Here is an 18,326-nt window from a genome sequence, read left to right as displayed (position 1 = left end):
GAAATTTGTTATAAAAACAAGTCAGATGCTAACAAGATGAAAAACAACGATGTAATAGCAAAAACGATCCATGTGTACACCTTGTGTCTCGTGAAGTCTTTGAATACGCGTGTTTATCACCGTTGAACGCCAAACCGTGTTTTAATTTGTTTACTTTTATCAACTTGCGACAGCTACCGACAGCAGGTCTTGCAAATTATATTGCATTAACAAGTATTTTAAAGTAAAATAAAACAACTAATATACACTAATCACGGAAATATTTCATGTAACAACATGTAACAAATTTTAAAATTCCACAGAACTATGTCACGAGCTTCCTGTGGGTTAATTCGAGTATAAAAAATTTGTAAGCAATGTGAACATATCCATGGAAAACATAGGAGACATTTTAGAATTCCACTACTTTATGTATGCGAGAATTCAATTTTTGGTACAACTTATTGCCCGTGAATTTGGACTTTATAGGGTTGTTTGTAGAATTGGGTCGCCAGAATTAATAAATCTGTTTACGTTCAATTTTGTTAATCCTGACAATTTGATAAATACTGATATTTATTTATATTCCCAAATCGAGCCCAAAACACGGTCGAACATCATTTTCGTTTTTAGTTGAAGAGAACGGGAACATTGTTTAGTAAAAAATACGATTTCTGTAGGTTTTGACGGTTTTAGTAGTCAGGTGTATAGAAAATGGAACAAAGGGGATCGCATAAAGGTGCATTGGGAAAACTCCCACCATGAACCTATTAATTAGGGCCAAAATATATAAACCACTCAAACTACCGATGGCCCCGGCCTATTTGGTATCAACAGTTAGATCACCGATTATTACATACCTAACAAATGCAAAACTCTCACCGGACGTTTTCCAATCCGGGTAAAGCAAATCAATTAAAATAAAACATTTAGACGATACGGACAAATTTCGATGCCCTTACACGCTGAATACAACAAAGATAAAACTTGACCAGACCGATAGGTAAAAAATACGCTTGTACACAATCAAAAAAGCGTTTAATAAAAAAGATAAATAATTGGATGCAAATGCAACCAGTGCAAAATGCACTGCATACAGCGCAAAATATAGGACAAGAAAACGTGAACACTTGGAAGTTTGAAATCAAACCCCAAGAGCCTAGCCGTGGATTAACATTGGATTGTTGTTGTTTATAACTTAACATTCAGCGAAACATTCAGAGGAACTAATGTTTGAATCGTCATTTCTCGGTATTGTAGCAGCAGTAGAACGAGTTATCTAAATGTCATCAAAACTTGAAACGTATCATTATAGCTAAAGTGTATAAATCAATTATTACATAACTGTTGCCTATTGACAAAATGAATACTGCCAAATTAACAAGTTTATCTAAGTTTCAGAGGAGTGATCAGGATATAAATACATTCATAGAAGATTTACAAATCTTAAAGCGTTCGAGTCTTATGATTTTTTTTTCCACTTCTTCTAAATTTGGATCAAAATAGAAACAAATTCACATTCATTACCAAACAAGCCTCATTCAAAACACACGAAGGCTAAAACAACAACCAATTTGCCCGAGGTGATTTATGTGAAATTTACGCAAATTTCACACATCAGATACATTTTAGATCTACGTTAAACATAGGCTATATATATATATGTATATATTAAATTATTTTCAAATGCCGATAATAAATTACACCTCCTCAGGCAAGCGATAGTTAGGCTTAAATTTTAGAGAGACGTCATCGTTAACTGATTGATTTGAAATTAGATTGAGAGAAGTATTTGTGGTTGTGGATTAATATTTTTATTAGAGACTTTACATAACCTCAAAACGAATTGATATAACGTCAACTATGAGGTCATGTTCACAGATCTTAGTTAGAACCTTAGTTAGTTTTGCATATTTTTTAAGAATGAAAACACGCCCGTTTACCAGTCTTCAGCGTTATGAAGTTAGCTGTTTCAGAATTATTGTAAAATAAAGACTTTCGGTCAGATATTTAGGATTCGATAGTAGAGGCCGATGTACAGTCATTTTTAGCATTCAAAATTAGTATATCATTTGTCTCCGACCACCACATCTAACGCTACAGAAAATATAACAGAAATTTCTTATTTATTTTATATAAAATTAATATTCTATATTAACAATTTCATATTCATTGTGTCTGTCCACATGATTTTGCTTTTTAGAAATAAAAAATGAACATATAAGTAAATATTGCAATGTACATAAGTATTTTGGCAACATTAGTCTTTCTTATTGTGCAAACCAAGACACAGAGTAAGAATTCTTTTGGTTTATAAACAAGAGGAATTTTTCAAAGTATGCTTATTTATGTATGGTTCGCTATCACTATTGTACCTTTAAATGCCCCTACGTATTTTGAAGTCTTCAAAAACTTCCTTACAATAAACTTGAGAATATTATATTCTATTCAAAAGTCTTGCTGCACACTAACACAAATGCATATTTCTGTAACGTTTCGTCTAACCGAGGTCAGACTTTGATTAAATTTTTGAGTTTTGTTTAATTTCTGTTTTTTTTTCTGTATCAGCTCGTGCGCTCTTATGTTGTAATTGTTGATATTCTTTATTGATTGATTGAGCCTAATTATAATAAAGCAGTCAGTTCTCGTTTACAAAATACTCTGACTCAATATAAAAATATCGGCATGACACGTGTGTAGCTAATTCCCATTATGTAATGGCTGTTGATGTTTTATAATATAATATATTAAAGCATATTTTTTCTCATGCATAAAGAAGTTCCATGGGCGCAGTGGGGTCTCTGGACTCAATGCGACCAACCTTGTGATTACGGACTACAGAGGCGGTATAGAGGCTGCGTACAAACTTCACAGGCAAAATGCACCGACAGACAAACTCGGTTATGTACAACTGGAACTTTGTGCTCCCATATGCACCCAAAAGGTCCGTAGTTTTGATAAATAACAGATTGTAAGGTAATTCTATAAACCCAAATGGCTGCTTCCGGAAAATTCTGTCAATGCTTATTACAGTTCATTATGATTAAGGATGCTAAGTATGACTACTTACAAATATTCGATTTTTATCTGATTCCTCAATTTTTGATTTCGATTCTCGATTCCTCGACATATCGAGAAACCATACCCAAATAAACAATATATACTATATGAAAGCAAACACGAGAGCTATGTTCAAATATGTGGAAGGACAAGAAGGCCAAAACTAAGTAGTACGGGTATTCAATCTGTCACAGTAGACAAAATCGCTCAGAAAAAAAACGAATCCCTCTAAACCCACAGCGACTTTTGAAATAAATGAACGTAGAAGCCTTCTAGCGAAAAACACATATATTTATAGTGAAGTTTGCGCCGCACAGCAGTAAAGCAGTTTATACATATATGTGAAGGACTTGCCATAAAACGTTACACATTGTTTTCAATCCAAGTTTTAATCTTAATAAACAATTATAATGCATTGGAATCGATTCTAGTCGATTCCGTGGAGAATCGATTCTGTAATGAAATCCAGACTCGATTTCGCCATCCCTAATTATGATAGCTAGAGGAGGGATAACAAATCTTGCCTTGCTTTGAGAACGTATATAAAGACATCTTATTTCAATTTACTTGTTTTCTTCATTTCATCGGCATTAGATAGGAACTTTAAACAAACAACGAACTTGTTAGAAATAAATTAATAAATTAAATTTCAGATATGAAAATGCCGGTAAATATTTTTGAACCATATTGGCTGCCGTGGCAAGGCTGGTCATTATGCACAGTAACCTGTGGTGGCGGTGTACGAAATAGAGTAAGAAAATGTGCGCCAGGATCCGGAAGAACTTGCCAGAAAACAGGAAGTGAAAATTGCAATTTGCAAACATGTAAAAGCAGAAATCGAGGTTTGCTGGTTATATTTGGGTATAGAAAATTATTACAACCGCGAAAAATGTCAATGAATGCAACTTTCACTCAAAAATTATATAGACTCGACTGTGTCACTCATGACCGCTAAAAATAGAAATGTTTATGCTTTACGGTTATAATCTTAAATAGTTAAGTACAGTTATCTTTGGCGTTTTTAAATTGAAATTTATGCATTTAATCTGATATTGAAATTTAACAACATTCACACTTCGTTTAGTGCCAACATGGAATTCATGGACACCGTGGATAGAATGTTCAAAAACATGTGGTAGCGGAATTTCGACCCGTTATAGATCATGTAAAAGAAATGGTAGTCCATCAAATTGCGTGGGGAAAAGCACAGAAGTGAGATATTGCAAATTAATGGATTGCGAACTAGGTAAGATTATTTCTAAATTGTATGATATCATTTCAATCAATTATCAGATATGCTGACATCCGATGTAATACATTAAAATTTATTTTTCAGTTTGAACTCTTGCGTTTACAGGTAACTCTAATCGATTGCATGATCTTGAAAGAAAAAAACACGCCTGTTATGAATCTAACGCTTTTACTTTGCCGTGGTCATTGCGAAAATATTGACCAAATCAGGACGTGACAATGATACAAATTGCTAGTGAATTACACAAGCTGATGTATTTTCTGATATAAATTATTTACCCCCTTTGTTGACTGAAACGACCGCAACAAATCCTGTGATAATAGACGAATTGATAATTAAAATATCGAACCGGATGTCAATTTTGTTTAGAACCAAAATGGAATGCATGGGCACCATGGTCCAAGTGTTCAAAAACATGCGGTAGAGGAATTTCGAGGCGCGATAGATCATGTGAAAAGAAGGGTAGTCGTTCAAATTGTGTCGGGTCTAATACAAAAGTGAGACGTTGTAAGTTGACGAATTGCGTAACAGGTGAGTTTTTCAAATGCTTGATAGGATTTAATTAGACATGCGGATGCATTTTGAGTTCGGATGTCATTTATTATGATCAGTATTTGCGTATGCTTATCACAGCAATCATGACATTATAAAATGAGTAGGTCATATCAAAAATTATATTGATTCTTAGGACTTTGACATAATAAAGTGTCAATATTTTTAGTCGACCCAGTGAAAGTTATATAAAGTTATACTTTTACATAATAAGAATCAAGTTGGAATAAATGGGAATCCTGGATGGAATGTTCTGTTACGTGTGGGAGAGGTAGTCAAAAGCGAATCAGAACTTGTTTAGGTAATTCCTGCATGGGGAAAAGACAAGAACTTAAAACTTGTAACAAAGAAAATTGTCCAGCAGGTATTTATTTATTTTGGTTTCAAAAGTGTATGAGTAATCTAGATATTGTACTAGTATGATGTATAAATTATATAATAGACTATATATACATATTATGTATGTAAATTATCACTGTAGTCCGTTATCACTCACTACATCTCTCTAAACATGTGTTTTTACTCAGATCCAATATGGAATGCTTGGGAGTCATGGTCGCAATGTTCAGTAACTTGTGATAGTGGAGTCATGACACGAATTAGACTTTGTGATAGAAGCAATTCACTAACTAACTGTGTGGGTACAAGTACGGAAGAAATATTTTGTGAACTAACAGAGTGCAAACAAGGTTGGTTTTGTGGTGTGTGATTAGAAATAAAAGCATTATTTTATACTAGTGCGGATTCTACAAATCTTACAGATAAGAGCTCCGACTGTACCGTTACAAATGAAAATCCTATTCAAACTTGGGTGATTCAAGCATACGAAACGAATTATTTAATCATCACTGTTATTATAGTTTTTGACACTACACTGGTATAAAAACCATCAACATGCAGCCTTCTTGTCTCTACGAGTAGAGTTTTTTCGACAAAACGCTAAACGAAAGAAATGAAAAAATACTGATAAATAAAGTATGTATTGTTCCATGTGCCGATCTTATTTAGAATCGTGGAGTGCATGGAGCACATGGACGAGATGTTATTCTGCTAAATGTGGAACCTTTGGATGGAGAGTTAGAAGGAGAAAATGCAATGCTGGCACTGCTATACCAGACCGATGTAAAGGGAAGCGAACGGATTTTGAAAAATGTTCTAAAGAATGTGACTCAAGTTCTGAATGAATCTTATTATGTTTCTTTTTTAAAATTGATGCTGTATTTATTTTTTAAATGTCATATGTCCTGCACTCTGGAATTTTAATTACAAATTGCGGTTCCAAAATTTATTTCAAACTCAATGCAGTCAAAATTATTCTCTTCCAAATTAAATTTGGAACTGAGCCAGTAATAGTCAATCATGGATCTCATTTTAGTGCATACATTTACAAATTCGTTCGTTCTCCGATTGCAATGCAAACTTTCACTTTTTTTTTCAATCCAATTTTTTGACTTGAAAATGGAAATTTCTGTATTGCTTAGTACCCCCTATATTAGGATTGTGTATGGTAACAAAACACGTAGAGTTTCCAAATTCATTTCGCTAACTAACAGGTCACAGCACACGGCGGCCACGGGAACAACATTCTGTGATCGTTCATATCTTTCATCGTTCAGCTAAATTTAAATATAGAATTGATACGAAATTCTTTAACTTAGGAGAATGGAGTACATGGGAAAACTGGAATAAGTGCTCAGTTTCTTGTGGTGGCGGAATTCGTTCGCGAATTAGATCGTGTGAAACGCCAGGCAATTGCGTCGGACCCAACAAAGATAAGCAAGAATGTAACAAAGAAAGTTGCGAATCAGGTATTATTTATGATATTCTTATCTATTAACCTCCACCTATATTGAGTACAAGATATAAAATAGTTCGTGCTACGTGTTGATCATATCCTTAGTAAATAAACCCACAATGCATTTTTGACTTAGACCCACAATGGAGTGACTGGGGTGAATGGTCTGAATGTTCTTTATCTTGTGGAAGTGGAGATAGAGTAAGAGAGCGAACTTGCATTGGAGGCGAATCTAGTACATGTGAAGGTGTTTCTACTGACTCAATGAAGTGCAACGTCCAAGAATGCAAGTCAGGTTAGTTCATACTTTATAGTCTAATCTAGAAAGATGCTACTTGATACACTAATTCTAAAAGCTTGAATGTTTTTAGATTTGATGTGAAATACCAATTTGTATAAAATATTTTTCAATCTGGGAAGTGTTAAATTTTGATCGTGTATTAAGTGATATCAAATAGAAATGTGATAGTGTCTTTAGGATTACAAAACTTCAAATCGAATATTGATTAAAGTATGAGAAATGACTTATAACAAGTGTAAAGTTAACGCAATAAATTGCTATGATAAGCAGGGCTGAGAGCTGGTTCAAAATCATGATGACTCCGGCGTCTCAGTGTATTCAAACTTTTGCTCCAGCTTGGGCTCCATAGCCATTATCGTACTCTACAAACGACATCCAGTGGTTGTGACTGAACAGCTGTTTGGTCACGTGTCTGCTGTCTGGAAATATTTTTGTCTGGCTTCTGTATGATAAATATTTACGTCACACAAAGACGGCTTTCGATTTGCGCGTTATCGCGCCTATCATTTAGTCAGGGTGTGCAACCTTAGTTACACGGGGGCAAGATACAAACAAGTAACTAAGTGAAGCCGTGGGCCGCACCTAGAAACTCTACGAATTACCAAAGGCTCTGGATACGAAAAATTCAAATTACGAAAATTTTTATCGTAGAAATTTTGCTTCGACTAGCGTAGAATTTTCCTGGATCCTGGATACGCCCCGGGACATTAGGGTTTTTTGATCTTGACCACAATCATGGAAAATTGTGGCATAGCAGAAAATAGAATCAAAATTGTGATATAAGCGACCGCTTCAAATTTATACTGAACTTTTAAACATATAATGATATAGAATAACTTGAAACTTTTGAATTAATATTAGAAACTAAAAGTTATAAAATGAATTAAGAGCTGAAAAGGATAGATTTTATCATTTGTATCGACTATCAGAAAATTATAAATGTGAGAAAAAAATGAGATGGTTACGAGCTGGAGCCACTCAAATTTTTGGTAGCTCCGGCTCCAGCTCGGGCCCCAGCTCTATCAAAATGCCACGGCTCCTTGGCTCCGACTCCAGCTCCGGCTCACCAGCCCTGGATATAAGTATCATTCAGGGATAAGATAAGAATGTGACTCAAGTTTTGAATAAATCTTATTATACAGCAACATACTGCGTTCGTTCATATCTTTCATCGTTCAGCTAAATTTAAATATAGAATTGATACGAAATACTTTAATTTAGAAGAATGGAGTACATGGGGAAACTGGGTCAGATGCTCAGTTTCTTGTGGTGGCGGAAGTCGTTCGCGATTTAGATCATGTGAAACTCCAGGCAAATGCGTCGGACCAAACAATGATAAGCAAGAATGTAACAAAGAAAGTTGCAAACCAGGTATTTCCAGTAACTTCCACTTACATCCAGTACAAGATATAGATATAACTTAGTTCGTGCTACATGTTGAACATATCCTTAGTAAATACACCCACAATGCATTTTTGACATAGATCCACAATGGAGTGACTGGGGTGAATGGTCTGAATGTTCTTTATCTTGTGGAAGTGGAGATAGAGTAAGAGAGCGAACTTGCATTGGAGGCAAATCTAATACGTGTGAAGGTGTTTCTACTGACTCAATGAAGTGCAACATCCGAGAATGCAAGTCTGGTAAGTTTGTAGACTAATCTAAAAAGATGCCATTTGGTACACTAATTTTAAAAGCTTGAATATTTTTAGATTTGATGTATAAAGTACCATGTTGTATAAACTGTTTTTCAACTTGGGATGTGATACATCATGTTCATGTATTAAGTGATTTTATCATTTGTATCGACCATCAGAAAATTATAAATGTGAGAAAAAAATGAGATGGTTACGAGCTGGAGCCACCAAAATTTTTGGTAGCTCCGGGTCCAGCTCGGGCCCCAGCTCTATCAAAATGCCACGGCTTCTTGGCTCCGACTCCAGCTCCGGCTCACCAGCCCTGGATATAAGTATCATTCAGTAATAAGATAAGAATGTGACTCAAGTTTTGAATAAATCTTATTATGTTGCTCTTTTAAAATTGATGCTACATTTATTTTTTAAATGTCATTTGTCCTGTATTCCAAATTTTAGATAAAAATGGCGGTTCCTGAATTTATTTCAAACTCAAGGCAGTCAAAATTATTCTCTTTATTAAATTTGGAACTGAGCAAATCATAGTCAATCATGGGTCTCATTTCAGTGCATACATTTACAAATTTGTTCGTTTTTCGTGATATTGCGCTGCAACGATTGTAATACAAACTTTGAATTTTTTTTAAATCCAATTTTTTAACTTGTACTTGGAATTTCTGTATTGCTTAGTACCCCCTATATTAAGATTGTATATGATAACAAAACACGTAGAGTTTCCAAATTCATTCCGCTCACTCGATCACAGCACACGGCGGTCACAGGAGCAACATACTGTGATCATTCATATCTTTCATCGTTCAGCTAAATTTAAATATAGAATTGATACGAAATACTTTAATTTAGAAGAATGGAGTACATGGGGAAACTGGGTCAAATGCTCAGTTTCTTGTGGTGGCGGAAGTCGTTCGCGATTTAGATCGTGTGAAACTCCAGGCAAATGCGTCGGACCAAACAATGATAAGCAAGAATGTAACAAAGAAAGTTGCGAACCAGGTATTTCCAGTAACTTCCACTTACATCCAGTACAAGATATAACTTAGTTCGTACTACATGTTGAACATATCCTTAGTAAATAAACCCACAATGCATTTTTGACTTAGACCCACAATGGAGTGACTGGGGTGAATGGTCTGAATGTTCTTTATCTTGTGGAAGTGGAGATAGAGTAAGAGAGCGAACTTGCATTGGAGGCAAATCTAATACGTGTGAAGGTGTTTCTACTGACTCAATGAAGTGCGACATCCGAGAATGCAAGTCTGGTAAGTTTGTAGACTAATCTAAAAAGATGCCATTTGGTACACTAATTTTAAAAGCTTGAATATTTTCAGATTTGATGTATACAGTACCATATTGTATAAACTGTTTTTCAACTTGGGATGTGATACATCATGTTCATGTATTAATTAAGTGATTTTAAATAGTGCTTATCAATTATTCACATATATAAAAGATAATGTAATAAATTGCCATGATATAAGAATCAATATTTTTATATAGAATATTTTTATGAGATGAACCCATACATAATTTGGTAGGTTTCTTACGCTCCCAGAAAATAAACTCATAAATTTACATTGATACGCTTATTAAATTTAGAATGGGGAAATTGGGAGCAATGGTCCTCTTGTTCTTCTAGCTGCGATTATGGTACGAAACAAAGAAAACGTCTGTGTGATGGGAATAATGGAAGATGTAGGGGGTCACGAACTCAGAAAATTCGATGCAAAATTATGTCATGCAAGGCTGGTAAATATCACGTTTACACTATTTAGAATTAGGGGGTGCAAACGCTTTTTGCAATAACAAATTTTTTGATAGAAAGTTTATTGCTACTAATTTTACCAGTTATGCAAATATTTACGTGAAACTTGCTGCACACATTTCATGCATATATATATATATATATAGCTCGATTAGTTGAGTTCGATTTTGGAAGATGGGTTGTTATAAATGTTCACTCACTTTTGTCAAAGAAACGTACATGGAGTAGGTCATTAATGTATGGAACTTTAATTACGTCACGACGGTGAAAATGTGAGAAGCACACTCTCGGAAATGTTGAGTTAGTGGACAAAATATTATTTTGGAATGAAAACGAGTTATGTATGACTCCTTAACCGCTGCACTAATTTGAATTGCTTTGTTCCATTACATTTGAACCCGTAATTTAAACCCACGACAACTGCACCTGCATACTGGATTACTGGTGCACCTATGGAAACTATTTTTTTTACGGATATTCAAACCCATACTAACCCTAACCCATGGATTTTATCACTCCTATATAGATTGAACCCGCGAATATACGGGTTAAAATGTATGGGTTCAAATGTACGTGGGTTCCAATGTACGGTCGCCGAATTGCTTCATTATGAATTTGATATCTTTAGACATCGATTCATCATCGTGCAAAGAAATATTAGTTCTTCCGCATGGCAATGTGAAAAAGCATATAAGCAATACCGGAAAGATTAAGCTGAGTTTTCAATGCAGTAGCGGATTTGTTCTGCTTGGACCTATCGAAATTGCCTGCAAGAGGGACGGAAATTGGTCAAATCCTGCACCGTTTTGCATAGGTGCGATACATTCGTTAAGTTGTACTTTTGAAATGCACTTTGACGGTAAATTTCCCACTTAAATTTAAGCAATATTTTTTTTATCAAAGCAACAAATTGTCCTAAATCAAGTACACCGGTGGAATTTGGGAGAAACTGTCATAAATCTTGTTCCAGTTGGTGGCATTGTAGCGGAATATCAGCGAACTGCCTCTGTGACGATGATTGCGGACGAACGTGCTTCAACCCAGGTCGCCATTTTTTACTATCGTGGCTTCTGATTTTTTTGTTTAACAATAATATTATACAATTTTATAGAGTCGGTGATATGTAACAAACCAACAGCACCTAAAAATGGAAACGTGCAATATGAGTCTCGTGGCTATGGTCATGTTGTTCAGTACAGCTGTAATCAAGGATACAGTTTAGGCGGTAGCCAAAGAAGGCGTTGTCGATCAGATGGAAAGTGGTCTGGATTACCCCCAAAATGCACGGGTAAGCATTAACACGTCAAACAAGTCAAATAGCTATGATTTCAAAAGATCTCATAACACACCCACTCACTATTTGCGCCACTTTTGAATTGCACTGTGTTAATAACTAATAACACTGACCATGTTTCTGGCTGTAGAAAGTAAATCCAAAAACCGAGAAGATCTTGGAGTTCAAAAATGTGGGCAAGCAGGAAATGTCGGAAACATATTCAATGAACGCTCCCGGGGATCAAGAGTTTTGGCCGGAACCAATGCTAACACAGGTGCCTGGCCGTGGCAAGCAATGATCACAGCGAATATGAAAAATGATGTTAAGGAGGTGATTTCAAGTAATGCTTCGACTTGTGTCTCCGACAGTTGTGATAATGTTTCAAACAAAAAATATTTTGTAATATTCCTGAATTCCCTCACGGCATACTGAAAAACGGTAAATTATAATTGTTTGGTAGATTTCATGTGTCTGCAAGAAATGAGACGCCGAATAGAATCGTAAACATCTATGTTAGATCTTGTTTAATTTATAATAGATACTGCCTATCACATTCTCGTTGCATACCTGATGAAGATTTTCAACTTATTTGAACGTTACCTATGTAATATTTATCACCAAACGGTCCTAAATGACTGTTGTTACTGATAATGATTGCACTAAACAGTTTGTAACCATTGTAACAGTATTTTCACTACGAAAAAATTAACATTAACAACTCATTCGGGCACACAGTGGCTATATGGTTCTTTTATGGATTTCCGTGCTCTTTTAAAAATATATAGTATCTTCCATATTGAAAATTGAGAAATGCGGGTTAAATAAATAGGAAAATATTAATTTAAGAAAGTTTATTTATGTATATTAGAGTCTTGTACATCTCAAAGGGGGCGGATCAATATTGAACGACAAATGGATTTTAACTGCTGCTCACATATTTGATCGTGTTATTTTAAAGAGATTAACAGATGCCAAAGATTATCTTCTATTGGTTGGTAAGATTAGATGCCTCCCTATTTTCAGCGATGAAATATGAGACTTTTTTCCCAAATAATATTCACTCATATGTGTATATTTCTGGTGGTGATAATGCTCGGAACAAAGAAATGTTGGAAAAATCTCGAAATATATATTATATAAGTAAATCGAAAATGAAATACCTTTGCATAAAGTTGTTAAAAGTTTCCTAAAATAAATAGCAAATTGATAAATGAGCGAAATATGGCTGTACTTCGTCTTTATGCCAAACAATGAAACATTTTTGATCAGTTGCATAAGGTTTTACTGAGCCACTAACTGATGATCATATAAATAAGTTTCAAGGATTCAATTATAAACTTTCATATTTACAGGAGTCACATCATTGCGCGACATAAATAAGATAACAGAACATGGGCGCTTGTATGAACCAGGACTGTTGCAAATTCATCCAGAGTATGATCGATATACCAAGGATTTTGATTACGATGTTGCTTTGGTACATTCAAATATTATATACATCTGTGTAAAAAAGCGTTGAAACGTTTTTTCATTGTTTTCTCTTTCTCTAGTTCCCAAAATACAGTAGTATCAGGCACGAGGACTTATAATCCGACGCACCGTGTTTCCCGGAAAATAAGACAAGGTCTTCTTTCAATTTTCTCTCAAAAAATAACACTAGGGCTTATTTTGGGAGGATGTCTTTTATTTCCATTTATCAAAAACAGAATTTAACGAGTTGAGAATTACGAGATTTTCAAATATACAAAATATGAAAACTGATATCTATTTATTTATAAATAACACGTTTTTATTTAAAATAACTGCTAAACATAGATTTTTGATCATTTAAAACGTGTAGGAGAGATTTCTTGCTATCGACTAGGTCAAAAAAAAATTGCGCTATCGATTACGTCTTATTTTAAAGGGAGAGCTTATATAATAATCATATTTAAAATTCAGGCTAGGTCTTATTTTCGGGGAAACACGGCATATGTGTACGACACTTGCATCCGAATACTTTTTCATGTCGTCAAGCTTCCACAAACTCACTGAAGTTTTGCTATTCCTCATTTTAATATCTAAACCATTCAAACAACTTATAATTTTCTATTTAATATTTGATTCGTTCAGGTTAAAGTTGGAAAGCCATACAAAGTCGTGAATGGGAAATTAGTGTTTGACAGCTCTGCGCCCGTCGGAAAGATTACGTTTTCATTATACATAAAACCCGTCTGTCTACCGTGTTTGAAAAGTGCTGCAGATGTCTCGATCCCTGATACATTCAAGAGTATGCACTGCGCGACTGCATGTAGGTTTATATAGAAAAACAAAATACGGAATATGAATACTCCATGCTCCATACATATGTGTTTCATTGTAATTCCATAGAAAACCTGCAAACTGATATCACGTAATTTTTTTCAGCTGAATCATCAGTCCGGTCCGAATTTGCCGTTGTGACGGGATTCGGCAAAATAGACACAAAATCGTCTTTTTTCAGCAGGCCAGGTGTGCTTCAACAAGGGAAGCTGAGAATTGCTGATGACCAAAAGTAAGCAATATAAATGAGAGTAGTGCGTCTATATCTATACGGTTTCTATACGGTAAACCAGGTTTTTGAATTTAAAATTAATCTGATAAATTTCGTTATGAGCGCATAAACGTCTCGTCTAAAATCTTCTCATAAAAGAACCTATGTTACTAGGAACACGTTTAAGAGTATCAAACGTTTTTGTTTTACGTTCATTAATAACGATGTGACCACTAGGGCATAGAGATTGGCATTGGGAAATAAAACAACACGTTCCTGATACTACAGGATGGCACAAGCAATGATAATTTTGCTCAACGGATGTCGTTTGCACGCCCTCTTATCCGAGGTTTCTTTATTTACTGCTACAATTTCTGCCTCAAGTTCACTAGTTATTTGATGATTGTCCCGATACACAATGTCCGGTGCGCTGCGCTGTAGCCGAACGACATAGCTCGACAATAGCTATGCTCTGACATAAAGTTATTTCTCGAACTAGTCAAAGAGCGGTTCGAAGATTAATTTACAAATTCAATGTGTAGAAGTTCCCACCATGATCCATCCCTATGATGAAATTATGATCCACATTTCATCTTATTCGCTTCATAAAGTACAGAGTTAAATTACCACCAACTGATCACCAAAGTACAAGATATCCGTCTGAAAATAAAACACGTTATTATTATTAAATCTTTTCACTAACCACAAATGTTCAATGGAACGTTATAACCTATTCTTTGTCTGCCGGTGCGCGTATACCGTGTTTCTCCACTAGGGCTTATTTTCGGGGAATGTCATTCATTTTCATTTATCGAAAACAAAATTACAAATTAGGAAATTAAGAGATTTTCAAATGAACTAAATCTGAAAACTAATATTCATTTACTCATAAATAACACGTTTTTATACAAAATAACTGTACAACATAGGTTATATCAATCATTTAAAACGTGTATGAGGGATTTCTCGCTATCGACCAGGTAAAAAAAATTCACGTTATTGATTAGGTCTTATTTTAAAGGGAGGGCTTATATTAAAATCATTTTTTAAAAATCAGGCTGGGTCTTATTTTCAGGTTAGGTCTTAATTTCGGGAAACACGGTAGTACTTCATAAATGTATAATGGGTACCACCAATCTATGATGTCATAATACTCCACAGTAGCTCATCGTGGATAACATGAGAAATGTGATGGTTGAAAATCTCTCTTCAGTCCCACTTAGTTGGCGGGGTACATTTGAACACACCCTGGTACACAATGGGGCGTTCTAGTAATTTAACAAAAAATGCCATTACAAATAAGTAACGAGTCAGCATCACAAATCTAATGAACTGTGGGACTTCAAATTTGGAGATTTTGTGTAACTTTGAAATTAATGTTCAGCTGAAATATTTCGGATCCGTTTCAAAAAATTATTTTAACAAATTTTACGTATTGGCAACACAAAACCACGTTGTATACATGCGTATTCAAAAAGTCATTACATAATTACTAGGAGAATATTTTAAATTCTTATGAGTAAATTTTTAAAAATTTTATTTTTTTTAAATATGCCTAATTTTAATTGAAAACGAGTTCTGTAACTTTCATTCTTGGCAATGACAGTTCTTTGTTAAAAAAGCCATAAACATCAAATACGATTTGTTTTTCAATTGCTGAAATGTTCACTGTGTTCAATAAAACAACAAAATCCACATTTACATATCAACAAGTAAAATGTCCAATTTCGGCCAAAAGCAAACAATTTACTCTTTTGAATACCTTTTAAATAAATATTTTTGAATCCAGAATATATTCCGAATTGTGCCATGGTCCGAAAGAAAACCTAATAGAATACAAAACTTAACGAATTTCTAGGTCTCTTAGAACTCCATGAATGAAACACTGTCGAATTGTGCGCAGTGGAGCACGTCCCAATGAACCTCGGTTCATTGTTCCCCATGTGCATCCAACATTTTCAGACGGCTCCATGTCAAGATTAGGAAGGTACTCTTGCCAAACGTTGTGAATATTTTACAGTGGACTAACCTAAAATATGCCAGACAGTCGTTTGTCCTGTTGGAAAACGTGAAGTAGAATAAGAGAAGACGGAGATGGCGAAATTTTAGTTTCAACCCTCTAAAACCAAGTCATCTCATATCTTGCGTCACTCTGCACGGTCTGTACCGCTGTCCGTTTGAGGGTACGTCGTAACTAACAAAAAGGCGGAATCAAACTTCGATATTGAGTACATATGACATTGGTTGTATATGTACATTTATTAAACGGATTCATATGTATATTAAATTGGTAGTATATGCATATGATATTGTATGTATGGCATCGCTTAAATGCCTTCATGAGTACATAAAGTTGACTATACATACGTATGATATTGGCTGATTGTGTATATTACTTGTGTGGCTGTATGAGAATATTGCGTAGGTGTAAGTACATTACTCAATTGGCCTATATGTATATTAATTTGGCTGTATATTTGCATATGATAATGACTTTTGTATGTGCATCACTTTCACATGTCTTTATTTGTATATTGAGTGACTACGTATAATGGAAATTGTTGTGTACATTACTTGAATGCCTGTATATGTATTTTGGCTGTATATACATAAGCTGTGTATGTACATCATCAAAATGGCTGTATTTGTACAATAATTGGCTGTATATGTATATCACGTCACTCTATTCTTTTGGCGATATATCACTTTACATAATAATAATAATACGTATTGTAATGATTTAAAATGATTATAATCAAAGATATACTAACATGCAGGTGCAATCAGTCAGCCAAAGAAATAAGAAATATGTTAAAAGGTGCACGTTTCACTCCTAGAATGATTTGTACCGTGAGCGGTCGGAACGATGCCGTGGTAGATGCATGTCAAGGTGATAGTGGAGGACCGCTGGTTAGAAAGGTAATGATGATGATAACTCACTGCTTCCATTCTACTGCATCTCTCCTTGTTGTTGCTGTGCTAAAATTAGGATCTATTTTGGACCATTTCCTTCTACTGATAAATAAATTTTACTACTGTCAAGTATCAATGAAAAAAGTAGGCCTACTGCGTCGCAGACTATGAATAATTGTTATCGTTATCAATAATCATACAACAAATAAACCGGTATATTTTACTATATGAAATTCCAGTCAAGCGTCAAAATCTTCATTCAATCAAGTCTAAACAACTTTAAATTGGTATTTTAGATAGCTACAGCACAGGGTACTGAGTTCTGGGTGCAAGAAGGAATTGTAAGCTGGGGTTACGGTTGTGCGACCATTGATGTTAACGGCAATGAATATCCTGGATACTTCATCAATGTTTCGTCAATAATCAGCTTCATACAGGAATCACTAGAAAGCGATGACACCTAAAATTCCTTCGTTGTATTATAAAAGTTCCCTTTTTAGTCAAAACTTCAAACATCAAAGCTTCATTCCAACTTAAAATACTGGAGGCGTATGTTGCATAATGAAGAGATCTTAAATCACGCTCAAAGGGAAAAAAACTTGGATAAATTGGGAAGATTGCATAAGCATTCATTATCAGCCGTATTTTTCGATGAACAATTAAGAATGTGTTTTCATACAGTTCCAAAATAAATGTATGACAAGGTGTTCAAACATCAGTTGCTAGATTTTTCCTTCTACTCTGCTGCTCGGGTTCAGATTATAAATATTGGGCTGCAATTTACTCTCTGTAATCAAAGGGCTAGGGTAATAGTATTTTAGGAAGCAAAAATTAATATGTGGTGACCTATGTGACGCTATTTACTACAAATATCAGAGGATTTCAAAAGAGAAAACAATAGAAAAAGATAACAGTAAATAACGTGTATCGACGCATTTCAAAACTGCGAAGTGGGCTTCTTCGGCCATGTCGCCTTTGCCTCCATCGTATATTTTAAACGAAAGAGAATATATTCTCGTGCAAGTAGTGTTATTTTGTTACCATGACCTATCTTATTTCATACGAAAAAAATGCAAACGGGAAATGGTGGAAAAATTGTACTACTGAAAATGCTTTGAAAAAACGAATATTTCTGAACAAAGGCCAATATATATATAGGCTATTAGGCTACCTATAGGTTTTTTGTTTTTTAATTGAACGTCTGTCTGGTTCGTGAAGCAGCAACAAGGTCTGTCGATTAATCAACCTTGTTATTCTTAATGCAGCTCG

The 18,326-nt window shown here is 34.7% G+C and overlaps 1 protein-coding gene across 9 annotated transcripts; it reads left to right on the top strand.

Annotated features, from left to right (window-relative positions):
• The first annotated feature begins 2,186 nt into the window (after positions 1-2,186).
• LOC120344022 (A disintegrin and metalloproteinase with thrombospondin motifs adt-1-like) lies at positions 2,187-17,769 on the top strand. Of its 9 annotated transcripts, none has more exons than XM_078113076.1 (25): positions 2,187-2,273; positions 2,756-2,923; positions 3,693-3,881; positions 4,124-4,285; positions 4,661-4,822; positions 5,058-5,207; positions 5,371-5,532; positions 5,852-6,016; positions 6,502-6,651; positions 6,775-6,933; positions 8,164-8,310; positions 8,424-8,582; positions 9,438-9,587; positions 9,695-9,853; positions 10,191-10,340; positions 10,985-11,170; positions 11,260-11,400; positions 11,468-11,644; positions 11,781-11,962; positions 12,501-12,627; positions 12,985-13,109; positions 13,745-13,922; positions 14,039-14,165; positions 16,922-17,063; positions 17,354-17,769. In XM_078113076.1, exons 1-25 carry the CDS (start codon positions 2,216-2,218, stop codon positions 17,519-17,521), a joined length of 3,843 nt encoding a protein of 1,280 aa, XP_077969202.1. In that variant the 5' UTR covers positions 2,187-2,215; the 3' UTR covers positions 17,522-17,769. The 9 variants fall into 9 exon arrangements, 8 of the variants coding, with proteins under 8 accessions (XP_077969202.1, XP_077969203.1, XP_077969201.1 ...); XM_078113077.1 differs by having other exon boundaries at positions 8,161-8,310; positions 9,441-9,587; XM_078113075.1 differs by having other exon boundaries at positions 8,161-8,310.
• Positions 17,770-18,326: the final 557 nt, after the last annotated feature.

Source organism: Styela clava, chromosome 5, assembly GCF_964204865.1.
Source record: "Styela clava chromosome 5, kaStyClav1.hap1.2, whole genome shotgun sequence".
In the NCBI taxonomy this organism is placed as follows: Eukaryota; Metazoa; Chordata; class Ascidiacea; order Stolidobranchia; family Styelidae; genus Styela; species Styela clava.
The sequence above is the reverse complement of the archived record's forward strand: the minus strand, read 5'-3'. Positions and strand labels throughout refer to the sequence as shown.